This window comes from Trematomus bernacchii, unplaced genomic scaffold, assembly GCF_902827165.1.
Source record: "Trematomus bernacchii unplaced genomic scaffold, fTreBer1.1, whole genome shotgun sequence".
Lineage (NCBI taxonomy): Eukaryota > Metazoa > Chordata > Actinopteri > Perciformes > Nototheniidae > Trematomus > Trematomus bernacchii.
Window position 1 is genome coordinate 13,952,557 of NW_022987973.1, and position 19,342 is coordinate 13,971,898.

General features: G+C 42.7%; 1 protein-coding gene across 1 annotated transcript in view; it reads right to left on the bottom strand.

Moving 5' to 3' along the window:
* The window catches only part of LOC117471423 (bromodomain adjacent to zinc finger domain protein 2B-like), a 42,718-nt gene extending 26,375 nt beyond the window's left edge, over positions 1-16,343 (bottom strand). Inside the window, 2 exon segments of the mRNA XM_034116417.1 lie at positions 3,223-3,396; positions 16,031-16,343. Of these exon segments, the coding sequence (XP_033972308.1) occupies positions 3,223-3,396; positions 16,031-16,061 (205 nt within the window). The 5' untranslated portion in view covers positions 16,062-16,343.
* Positions 16,344-19,342: the final 2,999 nt, after the last annotated feature.

Here is a 19,342-nt window from a genome sequence, read left to right on the forward strand (position 1 = left end):
TTAAAGGGCAACCGTGCTGTTTCTAAAAATGACAGACTGGCTTGTGCTTTGGCAACGGCATGACGCTTATGTCTATACAGTAAAACATTCACATTCAAATGACAGTATTTTCTCAAATCCAATTTCAGCACGTAACTATTTGTTTCTGGATATTCATTCAGTCTACACTGGGTCAGAATGAGCTGCGCTGTAGCAGAGACTAGATTTTGTTGCTGAGAAAAAGAAGTGTGTGTATATGATGTAAAAAGCTAACCTCTTTCTATCCTTTTGGCATTCAATTTCAGCACAGAAGAATACTTCATCAACATCATCATCGTCTAGCATTTTCCTGAGCACAATCATTTCTGGCAGGGGCGACTGCCACGTATTACCTCCTCCCAGAGTCAGATGCAATTTGGTGTGGGCATATTTCATGCAAATTCAATTTCTATTTCAGAAAAGGAGAGCAAGCCTGCTTGATGTCTCCGCATAAGCCAGGTAATACACATGCACAAAAAAGTGATGACTGAAGAAAAGAAAAGTGTTGTGCACAGTGTAGATGGAAATGTCAAACTACTATACACTTGCATACACCACAGAAATGTAAAACAGAGTGACACCGGAGCCCAGTGTTTTCTGAACTAATGCAGTCTGGGATCTAATTATCCAGAGGGAGACTTTACAGGGTGAGGACGGTTATGTATGCCCTGTACCAAAACACAGAGGAAGACCGTTAATGAACACAACTCTGCAGATGCATCTCAGAGACTATTTTTAAATGAGAATCAAACTGTTTGTGGTTATGTGGCGAGAAACAAAACCTTACCAGCAGTGTGACGTATGAGCGTAGAGGCTTTTGTGTTGGCTCCAAGGCCCCCTCGCTGCCACAAGACAGCAAAATGTGCCTTTTGAATGTCATTAGAATATGCTGAATATGTAGAGCCCGCCATTGCCAGCGTCAGCTAGCGGATACGAAGATAAACGACTGCAATGCAACCCCCAGAAAGGCCAGCCACAGCATTCACTTATGCCTGGGGTGCCCACCTCTCCCCCACACACCCCTTTCCTTTCTAGGCATCGGCAAACGCCTTTTCAATATTAATGCGGGCTTCCAGAAGGCGAATAATTAAATCTAAAAAGTTGAAGCGAGAGAGAAGCACAGGAAAGCATACCTAGGATTACCTACTCTCTCTTCCTCACTCTGTGTCTGTCTCTCCCCCCTCGCCCTCGTTCTCATTCTGTTTCAATCCTTCCTCCACTCTGACAAACTGCACCGCCTGCTTTTTTCATGTTTGGAGGCTGCCGAAGGGGGATTAATTTGTTGTTTGTTGCAGTCAATCAAATTTCCACAGACAGATTTAAGTTAATTGCATCCGTGAGTTGATCCCAGAAGAAGAGAGTGCTACAAGCACCGATCAGCCTTTATTCTCCAAGTGATATCCTCATCAATGACACACGTTTTGACACACACACACACACACACACACACACACACACACACACACACACACACACACACACACACACACACACACACACACACACACACACACACACACACACACACACACACACACACCACACACACACACACACACACACACACACACACACACACACACACACACACACACACACACACACACACACACACACACACACACACACACACACACACACAGAGCAGAGAGAGAGAGAGAGAAGAAGCTTGTTTATTTATGTTCTTCAACATTTTTCTCTTACGTGTTATTGGCACGTTGGCAAAGGACCTTGAATCAATGCATTGGCAGCCTGTGATGAAGCTATATCTCTTATTCCTGTTGGTTCCGTAAAACATTTTGAATTATGATACTTGGATCTGAAAAACGAAGGAGATATCCTTAACTCTTCTGGTGTATTTGTATGTGTATAGATATGTTTGTACATATATATGTTTGCGTTACAGCCCACACAACAAACAAGGTATTACAAGGAAAATAATTGTCTTCCTTAATACCTATGGAGCGCATCTGAAGTTCCCAACTAACTGCCTGCCTTCAGCATTTCATTTGACGTTGAGTCCAAAATCGCTTATCTAGAAAATCTGAGCACACGTAATGGCACAGAGGGATAAGAGGGATGTATAATGCATAAGGATGAGATGCTCCTAATGGCTTCTTCTTTGGGGCAACACTGAGGAGATGGAGGACAAAACAAGGGGCTTTATTTTCCTCTCTTATTCTTCCTCTTCTCGTAACAGACTGAAAACACAACAATCATGAAGAATATGCTATTCCCTGCTCAGCGCAATCTTGGTGTATGTGTGTGTATGTCTCTCTGTGTGTGTGTGTGTGTGTGTGTGTAGTAGGCTTATGAAAAAACAGCAAGACATTAAGAAATGAGGAGAAAGAGAGCATGAGCAAATGATTCACTCGCTCTCACAGGGGAGATCTGAAAAGCACACAGAGATACAAACATACACACGATACACACTCCTCTCTGCCTAATGGCTTTGACCAATACATAGAAAAGAGGCTGGAGGCTGGACAGGGCTGACTAGACACTGAGTGGCTGACAAATGTTAAATCATGCAGGCAGAAGGTCTCTCTGTCTCTCTCTCTTTCACACACACACACACACACACACACACACACACACACACACCACACACACACACACACACACCACACACAACACACACACACACACACACACACACACACACACACACACACAACCACACACACACACACAACACACACACACACACACCACACACACACACACACACACACACACACACACACACACACACAACACACACACACGCACACACACGCACACACGCATGCCCAGTGTCGTGCTGAGCCTGACTCTGAGGCAGCTGGAGCCAGAGAGCTGAAGGTTGTCAGGAGACATGGCGAAGCATGTGTGTGTTTCTCACACAAAAGAGCCCCCTAATTGTTTGGGATTCATTAATGCAGCAGCTTTTCAATTGCAACCCAAGCTGTCAGGGAAAACAATCCTTGTAGCCGGGAGAGAGGTGTATTCACACAAAAATAACTGTATAATTAATACTGCAGGAAACTCATTTTCATGGTAAAGAAATCAAGAGGCGTCTGAATGCTATCGAGACATGAAGGTGACCATATTTGGCATGATTTTGTTGTCACAGTTTGCAGTGTGTGCTGGTATTTATTTCCTTTGGAACATGTGGTTTTGGAGAGACAGAAGATTGACAGAGGGAGAAAAAGTGTTTCTTACCAGAGGTGGTGAGGGTGGATCCCAGTGGCGAGGGGCTTGGGGCCAGGCTGCTCTTAGAGTGGGGAGCAGGGGATGATGAAGAGGAGGAGGAGGAGGAAGAGGCCGCAGGGGAGGAGGTGCGAGCAGCAGACAGGGTGGGCGCAGGGGAGGCCAGCCGCTCTCCAGACTCCATATCTGTCAAACACAATCCAATCAGCGGGGTTACAATAGCAAACACACCCAGCCCAACACTGGCAAATACACACACACAAATGCATAGTGTCACACCTACACAACATGTTCTGGCAAGCGCAAGCACACACATCTCCTGACATTTTTCCTTTCACATCTCACTTCCCCTGAACAATATTTCTATTTAGCCATGCTCACTGGCTCCCAGCCTCCATTGATTCTATAAGAGGTAGGACGGAGGATGACGTCTTTAAGAACTGGAACACAAAACAACTTTTACATTTTTTTTTCCATGCAGGAAAATGCCAGTGTAGCAACAAGATATTCACTTCTACAAAGAACTACAACCTAATTCACATTTCAAATTTTGAAGTGAGATGTTAGGAAAGACAACAAATATTTGTCATTCTCTCAGACACACAGAGGGACAACAAACACACACATCTATATTTGACAACCAGGATCCATTTAGTCGTCCTTCATCAAAAATAATGATATCTAAATGTAAGAGCTCTTTGAGGCCTTTAAAGACGGCTTTGTGCCTCGAGTCCTTTCAGTTTCATCTGCATCTAAATGGACTTGATGGGTGCATTAACACTAGCTTTTCATCATCAGTCTCACAAAGTCACTGCGCCAGCCATTATCAACCTACCAATAACATTTGACCATTCTGAATCCAAATATTTTACTTACATTATTCAACTTTAAACCCTTTTTGCTTACAACTGAACAGAATGTTGCTGTGCGCACACAGCTGCCAAATAGTTACACAACAGTTTCATAACACACACATTTGTACACGCATGAACGCAGACTTACACATTTCAACCGCTGCCGCAGAGAGACACACACAAAATCACCTCCCCTGTCTATCACATCAACCTGACAATCTTTTTTCTCTCTTCTCCTTTCCATATCCTTCTGCCTGACACTAATCCAGGACTGAAAATCCCCTTCAAAAGCACAGTTTGCAGATTGTGTTTTACAGGCAGGCTTTGTTATTGTGTCATTACACATAAACAGTCTCTGCCTCCATCTCTCTTTCCTTCCCTCTCTCCTGCCACCCTCCCTCCCTCTCTCTCTCTCCTCTGCAGTGGGAGCAGAGCCACTGATTAAATCTCTGAGACAAAAGCTGCTATCCTCTGAATATCAAGTATCAGCCTTTCGCCAGGAGCAACACTGACAAGAGAGAGGGAGAGTGGGAGAGGGAGAGAGGGAGAGCGAGAGGCGCGGATGACAAGAAAACCTGCTGCAGTCCACGGGGAGGAGGCTGGTGTGCCATCGGACTTGGGCAGCCATGACTGCCGTTGCTGCAGTGAAAAGATGCTGGTTGTGTAATGATGAGCAAGGTCAAAGGTCCTTCGAATGGCCTCTCATGCGAGGTGACAGGATGTGGGTTAAAAGGCCAAATGATCAGCCTGAACGGAGAATAAATGAACGCTACATATTAGCTACAAGAATACATTTCAGGCTGAGTGAAGACAAAGTGTTTTACCCTAATCTTAACCAAAAAGTGTTACCACATTTCGCTGCATGAATGGCTGTCACACTCTGCGCCTTGACTTCGACTGTCACCCTTTAAATGTCAGGTTAGGGTGAATAAAAATGTGGAGAGAAAAAAAGGGATTCTTTCAGCAGATAAAACAAGAGGGGTTTTTTTCTGTGGTTGATCCTGACAAAAAGTATCATTGGAGGTGTGATGAAAATGGAGAGGCGCTGTGGACCCTCATAATTATCATAATGCACATGAAAACAAAAGGCTCGTGTCTCAGAGGACGAGCGAGCTTATGTGGTGTCAGCTGGTAAGTGAAGCGCATCATTCCCTACCTTTTCACAGCGCAGATAGAAAGATTGAAGGAGGGAAAGGATAAGCAAGACAATACACTTTGATTTGGTTGCAGGGCAGAAAAAAAGACGGAATAAAGGAAAAGAGAAGATGAAGGACAGGCTGTAAACCATTCTTGTCGTTTCTCAATATCTGCACTTAATGTCTCGCCTTGTCAAAACGTGATGATGTGAACAGAATTGATTTCCCCCCCCTAACAAACAACAAAAAAGCAATCCCTCCTTTGCAGAGGTGTAAAGCAGAGCTACCCTCCCCCTCATCTCCTCTCATCTCTCACAATCTCTCAAAGGGCCTCTTTCTGGGATGAGAGATTGAGAGAGAAACGACAGCAGGGGGAAAAAAAACGACTGCGAGGCAAGTCCATCTTCCTCCGACAACTACAAACTGATCACTTAGAGCAATTAAATCTAATAACAATAATAAGATTGAGCTGAGCAATGTACAACCAAATGCACAGCCACAACAATGATTGCAACAATAATGGAGCGCCAAGGTATTTAAGGATCCAATCCTGACTTAATTATGAGAAATTAAAATGGATTTAGCATCAGAATTAGCTTGATTTTATAGGTAATTAACGGCACACCACAGTGGCGCTATAAGGCAAGCGTTATAATCTCCGTGAACGGCTAAATCAATTTGACTTGAACAACACCAACCAATCAAAACGGAGCGAAGCAGCCAGAAACAGCAGGTCTCGCAGATGCAAGGAGAGGCAGAATTGATGCTAATGGCTGAACTATGATTTATAAGATGTGTTCCAGAGCTGGATTCAGAGTCACGTCCACAAATACACCACAGCACCCAGCTGTCAGCGCATGCAGCTAATAGTGGCTGGATGCAGCGGCCCTTCAGGAGAGAGTGTAGCTATAAACAGCTCTGCGGGTTTTATGATCGCATGTGGCCTTCATATAGGAGCCTTCACATGTCAGCATCATCTGAAAGGAGGGCAGAATTGTATAAAGAAGAGATAGAGTGTGTGCATTTGGAGGTGGCGTAATGGCCTGTGCTGGCTGCTATGTGGCCTTACTTCTCATGCATATGTTTTGTGGTGTTGTGTGTCTGTGTTGTGTGTCGGTGGCGGTGCATGGTTACACACGCAGCAGTTCTACAAAACCCTGCCAATGCATATGTCTATAGAGGTGTGCATATGTGTCAGAGCCTCAAAGTATTCAACCCCCTGTGTGTGTCTCACTCCTGCCCCTATCCTACTTGCCCCTTACACACACACACACACACACACACACACACACACACACACACACACACACACACACACACACACACACACACACACACACACACACACACACACACACACACACACACACACACACACACACACACACACACACAGACACACACACACACACACACACACACAGAGTAACAGATGGCTGATACTAACTGAGATAATCCGCCAACAGAGTCATCAGCATGGATCAGTGGTAATCAGAGTGTGGACACAATGTCTCTTCTCCAGCCGTAATGGAAGGAGCGCCTGGCGCAAGTGAAGGGAAATGCATTATTCCCCATGATGCCCTGACCCCATTCAAAGACACACGGTAGCTCCCAGCTCTCTTTCTTTTTTCCCCTCACCGCAGCCGACAAAGACTGTATCAGCGCTGCTTCTGCAACATTCACTCTCTCCTCCAGATCTCTCACTCCCCGCCTTTTATTGTGATCCGCAACTGTGTCAAACACAGACCTCCATTTAACTGTGTCCTGCGCCGAGCAGCTAACAAGAGAAATGTCAACATAGTAAGTGTGTCAGAATCAAGGTTGCTGGGGAAAGAGGATCAAAATGACTAATCCAATTTTAGCACTTCTTGTTTAATCAGCATATGGTAGCCTTCTTTGTTTATCTTTTTTTTTCCAAAACAAACATATTGATCTGGTTTTAAATAAAAACTCCAAGCAAATAATCGTCTTTCTGAGGACCAATATCACTTTTTTGGTATCCAGATGCTCCTCTGGTTACCAGGTGTCAAACTGTCAGTCAGTTCTCATAAATGACTCATTACTAAATGGCTGGCACACACACACACACACACACACACACACACACACACACACACACACACACACACACACACACACACACACACACACACACACACACACACACACACACACACACACACACACACACACACACACACACACACACACACACACACACACACACACACACACACACACACACACACACACACACACACACACACACACACACACACACACACACACACACTTGTTGTGTTTGTGAAAGTGAGAGCATTGACACTGACTCTGAATCAGCACGAACATCTCTTATTTCTGACCTTGCATGGCTGTTGCTCAGGCTCACTGTTTGAACTTCCCATCCCTCTTCGTGTTTGTGTGAGTTCATGTGGGTGTGTGCGTGTCTTTCTAGACACGACATGTGCATATGGATGTGAATGTTTGTACTTTGCATGCTTGTTGGCAATGAACACTAACTGAGCGAGATCATCTTGCTTACAGCACAGTGCACGCACAAGCTTGCTTGACCCCTTTCCTCACTCCCTTTTTATCCTTCCCCTCCCTGACACACACCGTCAGCCAGGAAATGACATAACCAGGCGCCTTGGCAAAAATTAAGTGACAACCTTTGTCCAGAGTCAAACATTTAAAGAGACAGTATCATCTGTAATAAATGATATATTACAGATGACACAACTGGTTGCAGAATCTGAAAGGTCAAAACAAAATGTATTTGATTTATTCTTAGGCTGCTGATTGATCATTTGGTCTACTCTACACAATGTCAAAATGGGTGAAAGATCTCCATGAAAGTTGGTTAAGGCCTCAGGTGAGGACATCTAATTGCTACTTATATTTAGCAGATATTTGCTGGTACAACTGATTGCATTGTATTTCTAATAAAAAATGACATTATGTATCGGCTAAATGCTCAAGCTCTATTGGATTCAGGGTGGACAAAACTCTGGAAAAAGCTCTTAGTGGAGTATACTTTAATTCAGGAAATAAAAAATCTTTAATGAATGCAAAGATATTGGCAGAGCTGCATAAGTGTGTTAAACTGGCAGTGGATTGAGGCCTGAAAGGAGTACAAAGAGACAGCATGCCCCAGTGTGGCCTGTCTAGGTGACAACAACTGAGTGACTCAGACCCCTCCCTCGGCTCCGCTCCTGCCCGGTGACAGATGGCAGAGCAGGGCATGTAGGGGATGGGCACCATCTCTCACCCCGCCTCGCCTTGGCAGTGGTGCTGGCTACAGGTCTTATTACAGCCACACCACTGCCTGCCTGCCCGTCTTCATGTAATACTGCAGCTTACCGAGCTAGAGCCGCTTACTGCCTGCCAGGGCAGTGAGGTAATGATATGGTCCTGTGTGTTGCAAATGGTAGAGCGTGGCACTAGCATTGATAAATGTCCATCTACGGAATTCACTAGGCCTTTCCGTAAAACACACACACGCGTATCCATGTTGCTGTGAGAGGCTTTCCATAAAATATAAAACCAAATGGCACGCCACACACATTCAGTGTTTTTTTTATAAACAAGAAATCAGCTCTTGCCAAATGGCTTTATTTGCTTTTTAAAGCATACTGTAGACGCCAAAGGCTGGGATCAACACCCCTACTCACCATCCTCTGCTGGGTTTCCTGTGGCAATAATGTGATTTTGGGACATGGTGATGACTCGGTAGAGAGGGATAGGATAGGCTTGTCACTTGTGTTTGATGTCAAACCTATGTGTGACAGAATAGTGTTACTCAGCTCAACCAGACATAGCACTACTCCCATTTCCTGGCCATAAATAGAAGAGAATGAGCCGGTAGTGATTGTGTGTCTGTGTAGTTGTGAAAGAGTATCTGTGTGCACACAAGCACACCCATACGTGCCGTTCTAAGTATGATAAAGTAAGCGCAATAAGAAAATTCCCATCTCTTATGCTCATTCGCATCTGCATCCAGCCAGAGCTAATTACTCTCCCCATGGTAACCTAGCAGGGTCTTCACATCAAAAAGGCAGAAGTGTATATCAGGCAATCATCCCTGATGAATCTGCCCTTCTCCCTCTGCTAGCCACTCAAACTCGTCTGCCAGTCTCACTGCTCATTACAGTTTTTCTGCAGACTGAACCAGATCTCCTCGCCACTGGCTGCATGTGTCTACAAGAGGCCGTAATGACTTTGGAGCATTTCAGAAGCACACAATAACACCATCGTGATGCCTCGGAGAATAACACATACATTTGTGGACGTACACACGTACACATACACGCACAAAAACACATACCTAAACATTGGAAGCACTGTGAGAAGTAAGCCAATGCCTGCTAAGGTTAATTACCATTTAGATTACAGACTGTGGTTTTTTACATTGGCTCACGTCCGATTTTCACAACAGAGCTTAATTGTACATAACTCAATGCAAAGAGCCAAACTGATGATTTGCAAAAAAAATGTACCCTGAGGCCTTAAACATTAAGCTTTGATACAAGGTGAGCAACTCGCTCCACAAAATACAACCAGCATATTAAATACAGTCAGAAAATGTGCCGACATTTACAAAATATTGCAGTACTAAATCAAATGAAAATGCATTTGTAAATATGTCTTTTAACTTTACTGGAGATGTGGACATGACAAGTCTTCTTTCTTAAATAGACACATGTATCAACATTACCTAAATCCAAGATATCCAAAGGTATTAAGGGAAAGGCTCACATAGTTGCTTAGTGCTATTTATATGATAGAACTAGATGTCTATCTCTTTTTGGAATGACTTGATGAATGAATTTGAGTCAGATTCATTAACTGACTTATTCATTAACAGCAACAAATATAACAAATGTGTATTTTAAATAGTGTATGATCTAATTGATGTGTAGTGTGTGATTTATGTGTAGTGTGTGATTCATATCAGGTATCCAAAGTAAATATATAATCAATGGATTACAATTGTTGAGTGTTGTTTCCTGTTTAAATCTTAATAAAGTATCCCCGCATATTTAAATGAATGCAGGAAATACAAAAATACATTAAACGGAAAAACAAGAAATAGCATCGGTTTAGGGGAGAACCAGGGAAAGAAAGGGAGATTGGGAGAGAGAGAGAGAGAGAGAGAGAGAGAGAGAGAGAGAGAGAGAGAGAGAGAGAGAGAGAGAGAGAGAGAGAGAGAGACACGTGGGAGAGAATGAGCGCAGCACTCCAGATATGCATAATGCAGATGACATGCATGTCAAATGGCAAAACAAACTGACAGTGACAGAACAATGGAATAGCCAGAGAGCAGCGAGCCTTGCTTGAGCAATCGCCGGAGCCCCCTCTGTCCTCTTCCATGGGAAGAGACCGTTTAGAGTCTGTTCTGTTCAACTGAAACTTTACTTCAGGAGATAACTGATATCCTGTGCAAATAAGACAGAATTCAGGTGAGTGGTGTGAAGGCAATAATAGCTTGTTCATGACTCTCAGTGACAAGAGCCTAGTTTGACACTGTTCCTGATGCACGTGGTGTTGGACAGAACAGAAGAAGGCAGGCCCTCATTTAACTGCTGCTGCACAAACCTCTACTCTTTCTCCACAAACTGTCAAGAAAAAAGATATCCGAGAAATGTTTTTAGATTTGACCTCTGCGATGTAGCTTGTGATAAGTCAATTGAATTCACTACGGCCATCTAACATGAGTGAAACATACAAACTGTGTGCTTGTTTATACTCTACATACATGACAAAAAAGTGTGGAAAAGTGTTTTGATCCGAATCTATTTCAATCATCAATGTATGTTTTAAAGGTGGGGTAGGTAATTTTGGAGAAACCGGCTCGAGATCGCTAGAATTTGAAAATACACAACCGAAAAAAATCTGCCACTTCCTTACAGAGCCCCTCCTCCAACACACACGAACGTGCACATGACCAATGAGGGCACGAGATAAGTTTGTGCACAGATGGAAGGCTGACCGGCAGGTAGGCCATCCAGTTATTTTAGTCGGGCCAGCTAAAATGATTGGTCATGCTTTTTACAGTACTACGGCTTCCACAGATGACATTTTTTTATGGATTTTTTCTCAAAGCACTTAAAATATTCATTGCTATCGGGATGTTAAGAGCATTCCATGGAATATAACAAAAAGTGTATCTCGAGCCGGTTTCTCAAACTTACCTACCCCACCTTTAACTGATCTTCAAGAAAAATGTAAAAATAATAGTTGTTAAGTCAATTGAATGTCTGAAAATGTAAACTGTCAGACAAAATAACTTGTTTAAATATTTCACCTTGGGCTTAAAGTCATTTTATAGAAGAAATAAGTAATCAATTAATCACGAAAATAACCAGCATATTAATTAATAATGAAAAGCCCTATTATGGACAATATAATTTCAAAAGGCCTTGATTAATTACTAATTAATCAGTGTAGAGCAAATCCCTCAAACACAATCTTTTTTTTTCCTTTACCCAAGCTCACAACAAAGTCTATAATACAAAACTGGACGTAGATTAGGTAAAGTCATATGTATGCGTTGTAGTGGTGCTTAACACAACATTCAAAATTATGAATCATAATGTTCGTATTTAATTACATTTTTTCCCTGCTTCTTGCAACTTGCTGTAGAGTTGGCTCTTTTATCTGATGACATTGGCAAATAAAGAGTGCATCTTCCCTGTCTCAATGTTTATTTTCTCTTCTGCAACCCCCCCACCTTCACGCCTTTCTCCTGTCCAGCCTATCTTTTGTTAAGATCAACATTAATAACACCAGCATGCAATGACTTCATTAAATCACCCTGGCTTTCCATTCAACACAACACACAAAATGGCAAAGCAGGATAAACATGCACTTAGCGCGAGGTGGTAGAGAACAGAAAACATGCTCGGTGTTTACAGTGGCACACGATCCACAATGTTCCAATAGTGAAATCAGATGAAGGTCTTAAAAGCTATTGAGTAGTTTCAAAACAACAGTCTGGCAACATAAGCTCAGATGAGAGAGAAATCCACTAGTATTAAACTCAATATGTCAATCACTTGTATTCCTCTGTTCAAAGGGGCTCTTCACTTAATGTTAAACATGTGAAAATGACTGGCTGCAAGAGAGTACTGTTGTATTGACAGAGAGGGAGGCAAAGCAGCGGGCAGCCAGCCACTCTGTTCTGCTTCACTGCAACATGGGAGGGAGGCCAGCGCGGACACACACACACACACACACACACACACACACACACACACACACACACACACACACACACACACACACACACACACACACACACACACACACACACACACACACACACACACACACACACACACACACACACACACACACACACACACACACACACACACACACACACACACACACGTAAAAACATACACACAGAGGCATGTACACACAGGCAGGCACACTTGCACAAACGCACGCCAACTGATACTCTCTCCTCCTCTCTCTCTCTCTCTCTCTCTCTCTCTCTCACACACACACTCACACAGTGCAGCAGGTGAGGTGCCAGCACATCACAGCGTTGCCATTTTTCAGTGTCTTGCTCAGGGAGAAGCGCTCTGACATTTTATGAAGCACTCTGCAGAAATCAGCAGCTTGTAATGGCGGCTGGACTGTCACTCCTTTCCACTCTTCACGCTCCGTCTATCTCCCTTCCTCACGCTGCTTTTAAGATATTATCTCCCTTGATTAGCATAATATAATCAATTTCACAAAATTGGCTTTTAATTACAAAGAACAATCTCTTCCTCTTACTCTGTTTAAAAAGCTTTATATGTATTTTGTTTTAGTTTTTTTAAGCAAACTGGGGCAAGAAGTTAAATACCAGTGAGTACAAAATTCTACCCATCACAATCAAGTGAGAGAAATTACAGGAAATCTGGATAATATACAAATCATTGGGGTTCATCTTTCAAATGAACGCTTTTCTGAGAGATTGAGTTGTTGTTGTTTTGACATCATGAATCAGTAATATAGTAAATGTCCCACCAATATGTGAGACATTGTAAAACAATGCATTTAGAATGCAGTAGTTTCTTATATCTTTATGTGACCCTTGGAACCATAGCTGATGTTATTAGAGTAATGTGCGACATGTTCTTTGCATAAACACAGGGATCTTTAACCATGATTAACTCTCTGGCATGTTGTTGCCTGACAAGCTCTCCGTTGAGCAATGATTAACAGCTAGTGACTCTACAAACCACAGCTAGCACATTAACACAATGTTTAGATTAGCCAGCCCCATTACTGCCGTAGCTAAGCTAACAGACGTCTTCAGAAGCAGGACAGCCAACAGCCTGTGGCCGGACAATTTACAACGATGACAGAGCTTGGCACCTACACTCTAAACTTTCCCCAAACTTTCACTCAGGGCCAGTACATTTTAGAGAAACTCAGAATAGTATGCCCACTGGGCAAAGTGTGATTCAACTTGAAATATGTGGGAAGTGTCAAGGCCAAATCTCTCAGTGTAGGCTACGCTATAAACCTTGAACTAAGCCGATTTCATTAATGTGACATTAGCATTTGTAATGAGAAATGTGGAAAAAACCCTTGGGACATCTTTGTACTGTTACAAAAACTTCACACACACATGCGTGCCCACGCACACACACACACACACACACACAACACACACACACACACACACACACACACACACACACACACACACACACACACACACGCACACACACGCACACACACACACACACACACACACACACACACACACACACACACACACACACACACACACACACACACACACACATAAACAGGCATCAACACATAAGCCACAATATCAGGCACACATTTATATCCATATTACACAAGAATGGCAAGATGCAGCCAAATCACAGAAGAGAGAACATGTATCTGCTCAGGTCTTCTAATGAAATAGCACAGCTTAGTGTCTGTAAACTAACTGTGACAGTTAGTAAATCTGTTCAACCTTTACTGATGAACTGAGCTGATAATTCCACACAAATAAAGCCTGGCATTCACTCCCACTCTACCGCTCCAGACAGAAAGTACGGGAACGACAACATGGCAAGGGCCAAATCTTCAACGATCTCATCATTTTAAACTTGTCATTACACGTCTGAGGTACTCCCCGTCTCAGGAGCTTGTGAGATGTGTGAAGACACTTCTTGTCTGTTCTTCAACAAAACAATTGCATAAATAAAGCTCCAAAGAAGTCCTGGCTGCCATCTACGTGTTCATTTTTGGGGAAGTGACTGTTCGGTTTTTATACGTCAGTATTCAGCTGAACATTTCTAAATTAACTAAAATAGATTTAGGGCCTGACCAATTAGTTTAACTGTCAGTGAAGCCCTGACCTACTGGGCTAAAGATAAAGTCGACAGGAACAGTATTTTTCTGAGTTCTTCCAATGAGCTGTGTGATTTAAATATGACAAAGTTCATTCTTATTTAAGAAATTGCGGGGTAAGAGAATACAGAATGTTTGATATGTTGGGGCATCCAAACATATATGGCTGGAAGAACATCTGAATATTGTATAGCACGCTTCTTAGTTCTTGAGCAAATACATGACATTTTTTATTTATGCACACATGCAATAAACAACATAGTGCAGTAGAAGGGGGGAAAAGGCTGTGCAGACAAATGTTAAACACAAATGTATTAAAAGGAGTATTGTCGAAATAAACTTTAATGATAACCATAACATTGATCCAAACTCATTTATAAAAGATCCAAGTCAACAGGCAACTTGCTGCTCAATGCCTTTGGGTTTGGTTTGTATCCAAAAGATTTCTCCACTCGACTCTTCATGTTCTTGCGAAGCACTGAGATGCTTTCTGACTTCAGTGACACAAAGCCTTGTAATAATGTTTGCTTCCCCCAATAATGAAAGTGGTCTATAATCCCAGGATAAAAGCTTTCTTGTCGGGATTTACAAGACTATACAACTCACAAAAGATAACTTTTTGAAGGGGGTGACAAGCAACAAAGTTTAGTTTAGTTTAGTATTCTTTCAGACTCAATTATGAATAAGCTTGTAACCACGCTAATAAAATCAGTTGCTGTAAGATGAAGTGTTTTCTGTTTTTTATAAACTGAAACAAATGTGTTGCAATTGTTACACAACTTGCCAAAGTCCTCAGAGCTGATGAGCATGTAACTAGAGCGTAAGTTCTCTCATTGTTTTCCAAAAGTTAAGGTAATACATCAAAGCAACCTGCCATTTCAGCATGCGTCAGGATTGAGAAACAACCACTATAAATCATTTTAACAATGAGCTCCACTGATCCATGCACTTGTTAAAATGTTTGTATAAGTAGCTGTAAGTCGTTTTTTCTTATTTGAAAGTGCCAGAAAACAATATATGGACGTGTGTCTGAATGACACGAATACAACATAAAGTGGCCATAAAGTTTATCTGAATAGGCTTACATAAATATGGTCATCTCAGTTTGCCTCGGACAGGCTTAATGTCTGTTCTCTCTATAGCTCATTGCTGCTTTGTTATAGTGACATCTGAAAATGCTGCTCCAAAAAGATCAGTGAACATATCATTATCCAATACTTTTTATTGTTGTGAAATGACAAAATCAGGGCAAGATATATCTGGCAACACAGACAGAATATAAAATGTGCTTTGATTTTTTTTAACTTAAATTTCAACAAAACATTTCACATGAAAATAAACGTCTTTATTCCCTGTAGGCTTATCTGTGACCAAAGGTATGATACTGTTGCCCTTACATGCAAATCAAAAGGATAATAAAAGACTGTTATAATGGAAAACAGCTTCACTCTACCATAGTATCACCTTTCTGCTGCTCTATCCAGGACACTTTCATCCCCCCTTGGGGCAAATGTAGAAGGCCCTTTTAAAAGTCCAGCTGTGCTTTTAAAGGAGTTTTGTCACACCAGCGATGGGGTGCTTTGAAATGCTGCGCAGAGTATCCACAAAATAGAGCTCCTTTTTCCCCCGTGACATGGCCCTATTTCCTGTGTCACCACACTTCCTCTGTGTGATTGCTTATAAAAAAGTCAAAATATTTGAGCGTCCATTGTTGACTGTGTAAAGCCCAGCCTTGACATTACTGCACTGCAATCACACTCCCACAGGTGGACACACGTGACCACAAACACACACACACACAGTGTTAGACTGAGCGTCGCTGTTGTGTGACACTACCTTTGTGAAACCATACCCACTGGCCCATCCTTTGCATCCTTACACTTCCTTATAGTTCAACCAATCACAAAGCCCCATGTTGTTACCTGATATCATTTAAGGTGGGGCTAAGGAGGGAGAGGAATAATAGCTTTGGCTCTACGTGAATATGCTTGTGTTGGGTGCGTGTATCTGTGCATATGTCACAGCGAGCAGATTCCTTGTGTGGCGAGGCTGAAACCCAAGCTGCCTGGGCCTGTTGTTGATAGCCGTGTCTCACCCACTCACTGCCCCAGAGGGAGTGAGGACCAAGACCACTGCTCAGGGTCTGTCTGTTCACACACATGAAACACAGGCTAGGATTACACAGGGCTCAGATATGACTCATCCCAAGGAGGGGGTGGAGTAAGGCCCTCTCTGTTGTTTTTGCACAAATGCACACACACACGAATACAGACACACACTGCCCGCAATCATAGCTACATCACAGGCTCAGAGAGAGGACCTTGTGGTTCCACACACCTGCCAAAGACAGATGTTAAGAATAAATCAGAGAGAATCTCCGATAGAAGAGAAGCTCCACACCGCCGTACCTCCACTAACTCACTACACAGTACACTAACTGGAGAGCAAACAGCTGCACATGACAACACACACCAGTGATGAAAGTAACAATAGCATGCATGCACCTGACATGCATACAGAGAGAGGCTACATCGTGTTTTCTAGTTTCCATCTCACAAGCTCCACTCGTGTTTCTGTGTTTTTTAACTCTGTTCTGTTGCTGTGTAACCAGCTCCCATCCTCTGGAGCCGAGGGTTTTTAAGAGCAATTGTTCTGGAAGAAGCTGAAATCCTCAAACGACAGACAAACAAGTCACAACAAGGCTGAAAGCCGTGTGGGCGGTTTGGAGAGGAAGCTCTTTTTTCCGCTGCTGACTAGGTGAATATCATGATTTCGTCATTTAAATATAGCAGGACTGGGTTGTGAAGAATCAAGACGCACAATAACACTGTACAAAAAAAAGCTATTTTAGGGGACGGTGCCCTCTCAAAGCATCACACAACACACCTTACATCCTGTCAGTCACTGTGGCACACTTCCTGGTTCCAGAAATCATATGTAAAAAAAAAATTTTTAAAAAGAAAGTCAGATGCATACACAGAAGAGTGTAGCTTTTGTCTATGCTGGCAGCCGTGTCTGTGGGCATCTTTCGTCACTTTTTTTTTGCCTTTGTCGTCTAACAGGCTGGGAGAGGCAAAGTGGTCTGTGTGAGAGTGGTGTGTCTGGTATGCATGTGTGTGTGTTTGTGTAATAAACAGACACCCTTCACGCTTTGTGGCCTACAAACAGGATAAAACAGTGAGTTAACCAGCAGTGCACTGACATTATCTCTTCTTTGCTGTCCTGGAATGCCAGCCTGCTGTGAAACTCTAAATATGTGACGTTGTGTCAGCCCAGATAATGATTCTATGTGTGTACATGAGAGCGTGTGCCAACTCAGGAAAGGAGTGATTGCGGGTGTTTAGCTTTGTCTTTCCGCATTAAAGTCACAAGGGCGAGTGTGAATGTCTAGGTCTTGATACTTGATAAATCTTCAAATAAAAGGTCTCTTATGTTGATAGAGAACTCCAAATCCAAAGAATGTGCAACAAAAAAGAGCAAACAAATAGCTTTGAAACTAAAATCAAACATGACCAATGTGTTGAGAAAGAACATCAATGGATTGTTTTTCTTTTTTATCTTTGACTTAAGAAAGTTTGCTCCCTTCCGTGCTTACAATCACTAGGCAAAATAGAACCCAGCTCCGGCCCTTGTGATGCCGATGAGTTTAACATCCGTGACTCAAGAGGTCAGGCAGCCTATCCAGCCTGAGCATTAGGGGTTAAGGGGATGAAACCAAGTGTGAAATGTGAGAAGACAAGCCAACATGGTTTCTCAGGCAACAAATAGAAAGGCGACAAACATATCTCTGTGACTGTGAGGAACGTGAGGTATGTTAGGAAAGAAAGACTGTCACGTCATCCATGATTCATATAAGAGCAAGATGGAAAAGGAATTAGAGTGGCTTTCTGAACTGGCTGAGTTCAGACATGTTAATCAGTGATAGCCTGTTGTACTTCAGACAGGGGGAGTGTGAGTGCATTGTGTGTGTGTGTGTGTGTGTGTGTGTGTGTGTGTGTGTGTGTGTGTGTGTGTGTGTGTGTGTGTGTGTGTGTGTGTGTGTGTGTGTGTGTGTGTGTGTGTGTGTGTGTGTGTGTGTGTGTGTGTGTGTGTGTGTGTGTGTGTGTGTGTGTGTGTGTGTGTGTGTGTGTGTGTGTGTGTGTGTTTCTGGCAAGTCTAACAGCTCTTGGAATCGAGCTGGTTGAGGCAAGAGAAATCTCGACCAAGAGATAATCCATCTGGACTGTTTCCTTACAAAACATATGGAGAAATGCAGAAGCCTTTTTTTTCCTTTTCCGCCCACAATCTCTATTAATATCTCACACAGAACATTTGCTCATGTCCCACTAAGGACTGGAATTCCTGCGGAAACACAGTCATCATTGAGGATTACAAAGAGGCGGTCAGACATTTTCACGCACCCTCTAATATGTATTCTGTGTGAGCAAGGATGAGCGTATAGTCCCATAAACACATAGAGTAATGGGCAGGCACTCAACATATTCTTATCTCTCTCCCTCTCTGTGTCCCTCACACACACACACACAGATTTAGTTAAATTGAATTGACGTAATCTGAACCCTCAGACACGACATGACTTAGTCCGCTCAAGTCGTTTAAACAAAGATTGCCTCTCTTTGCCGCTTTGAAAATAATTCCCTTAATATCAACAAGGACCCCTAAATAATCACAACAAGTACCAGGACATTTTTACAGACGCCTCGAAGACCTGTGTTAAAATGACAACACTGTAAATTGTTTTAATTATAGCCAACTCAGATAACAGCCTGTGGAAAC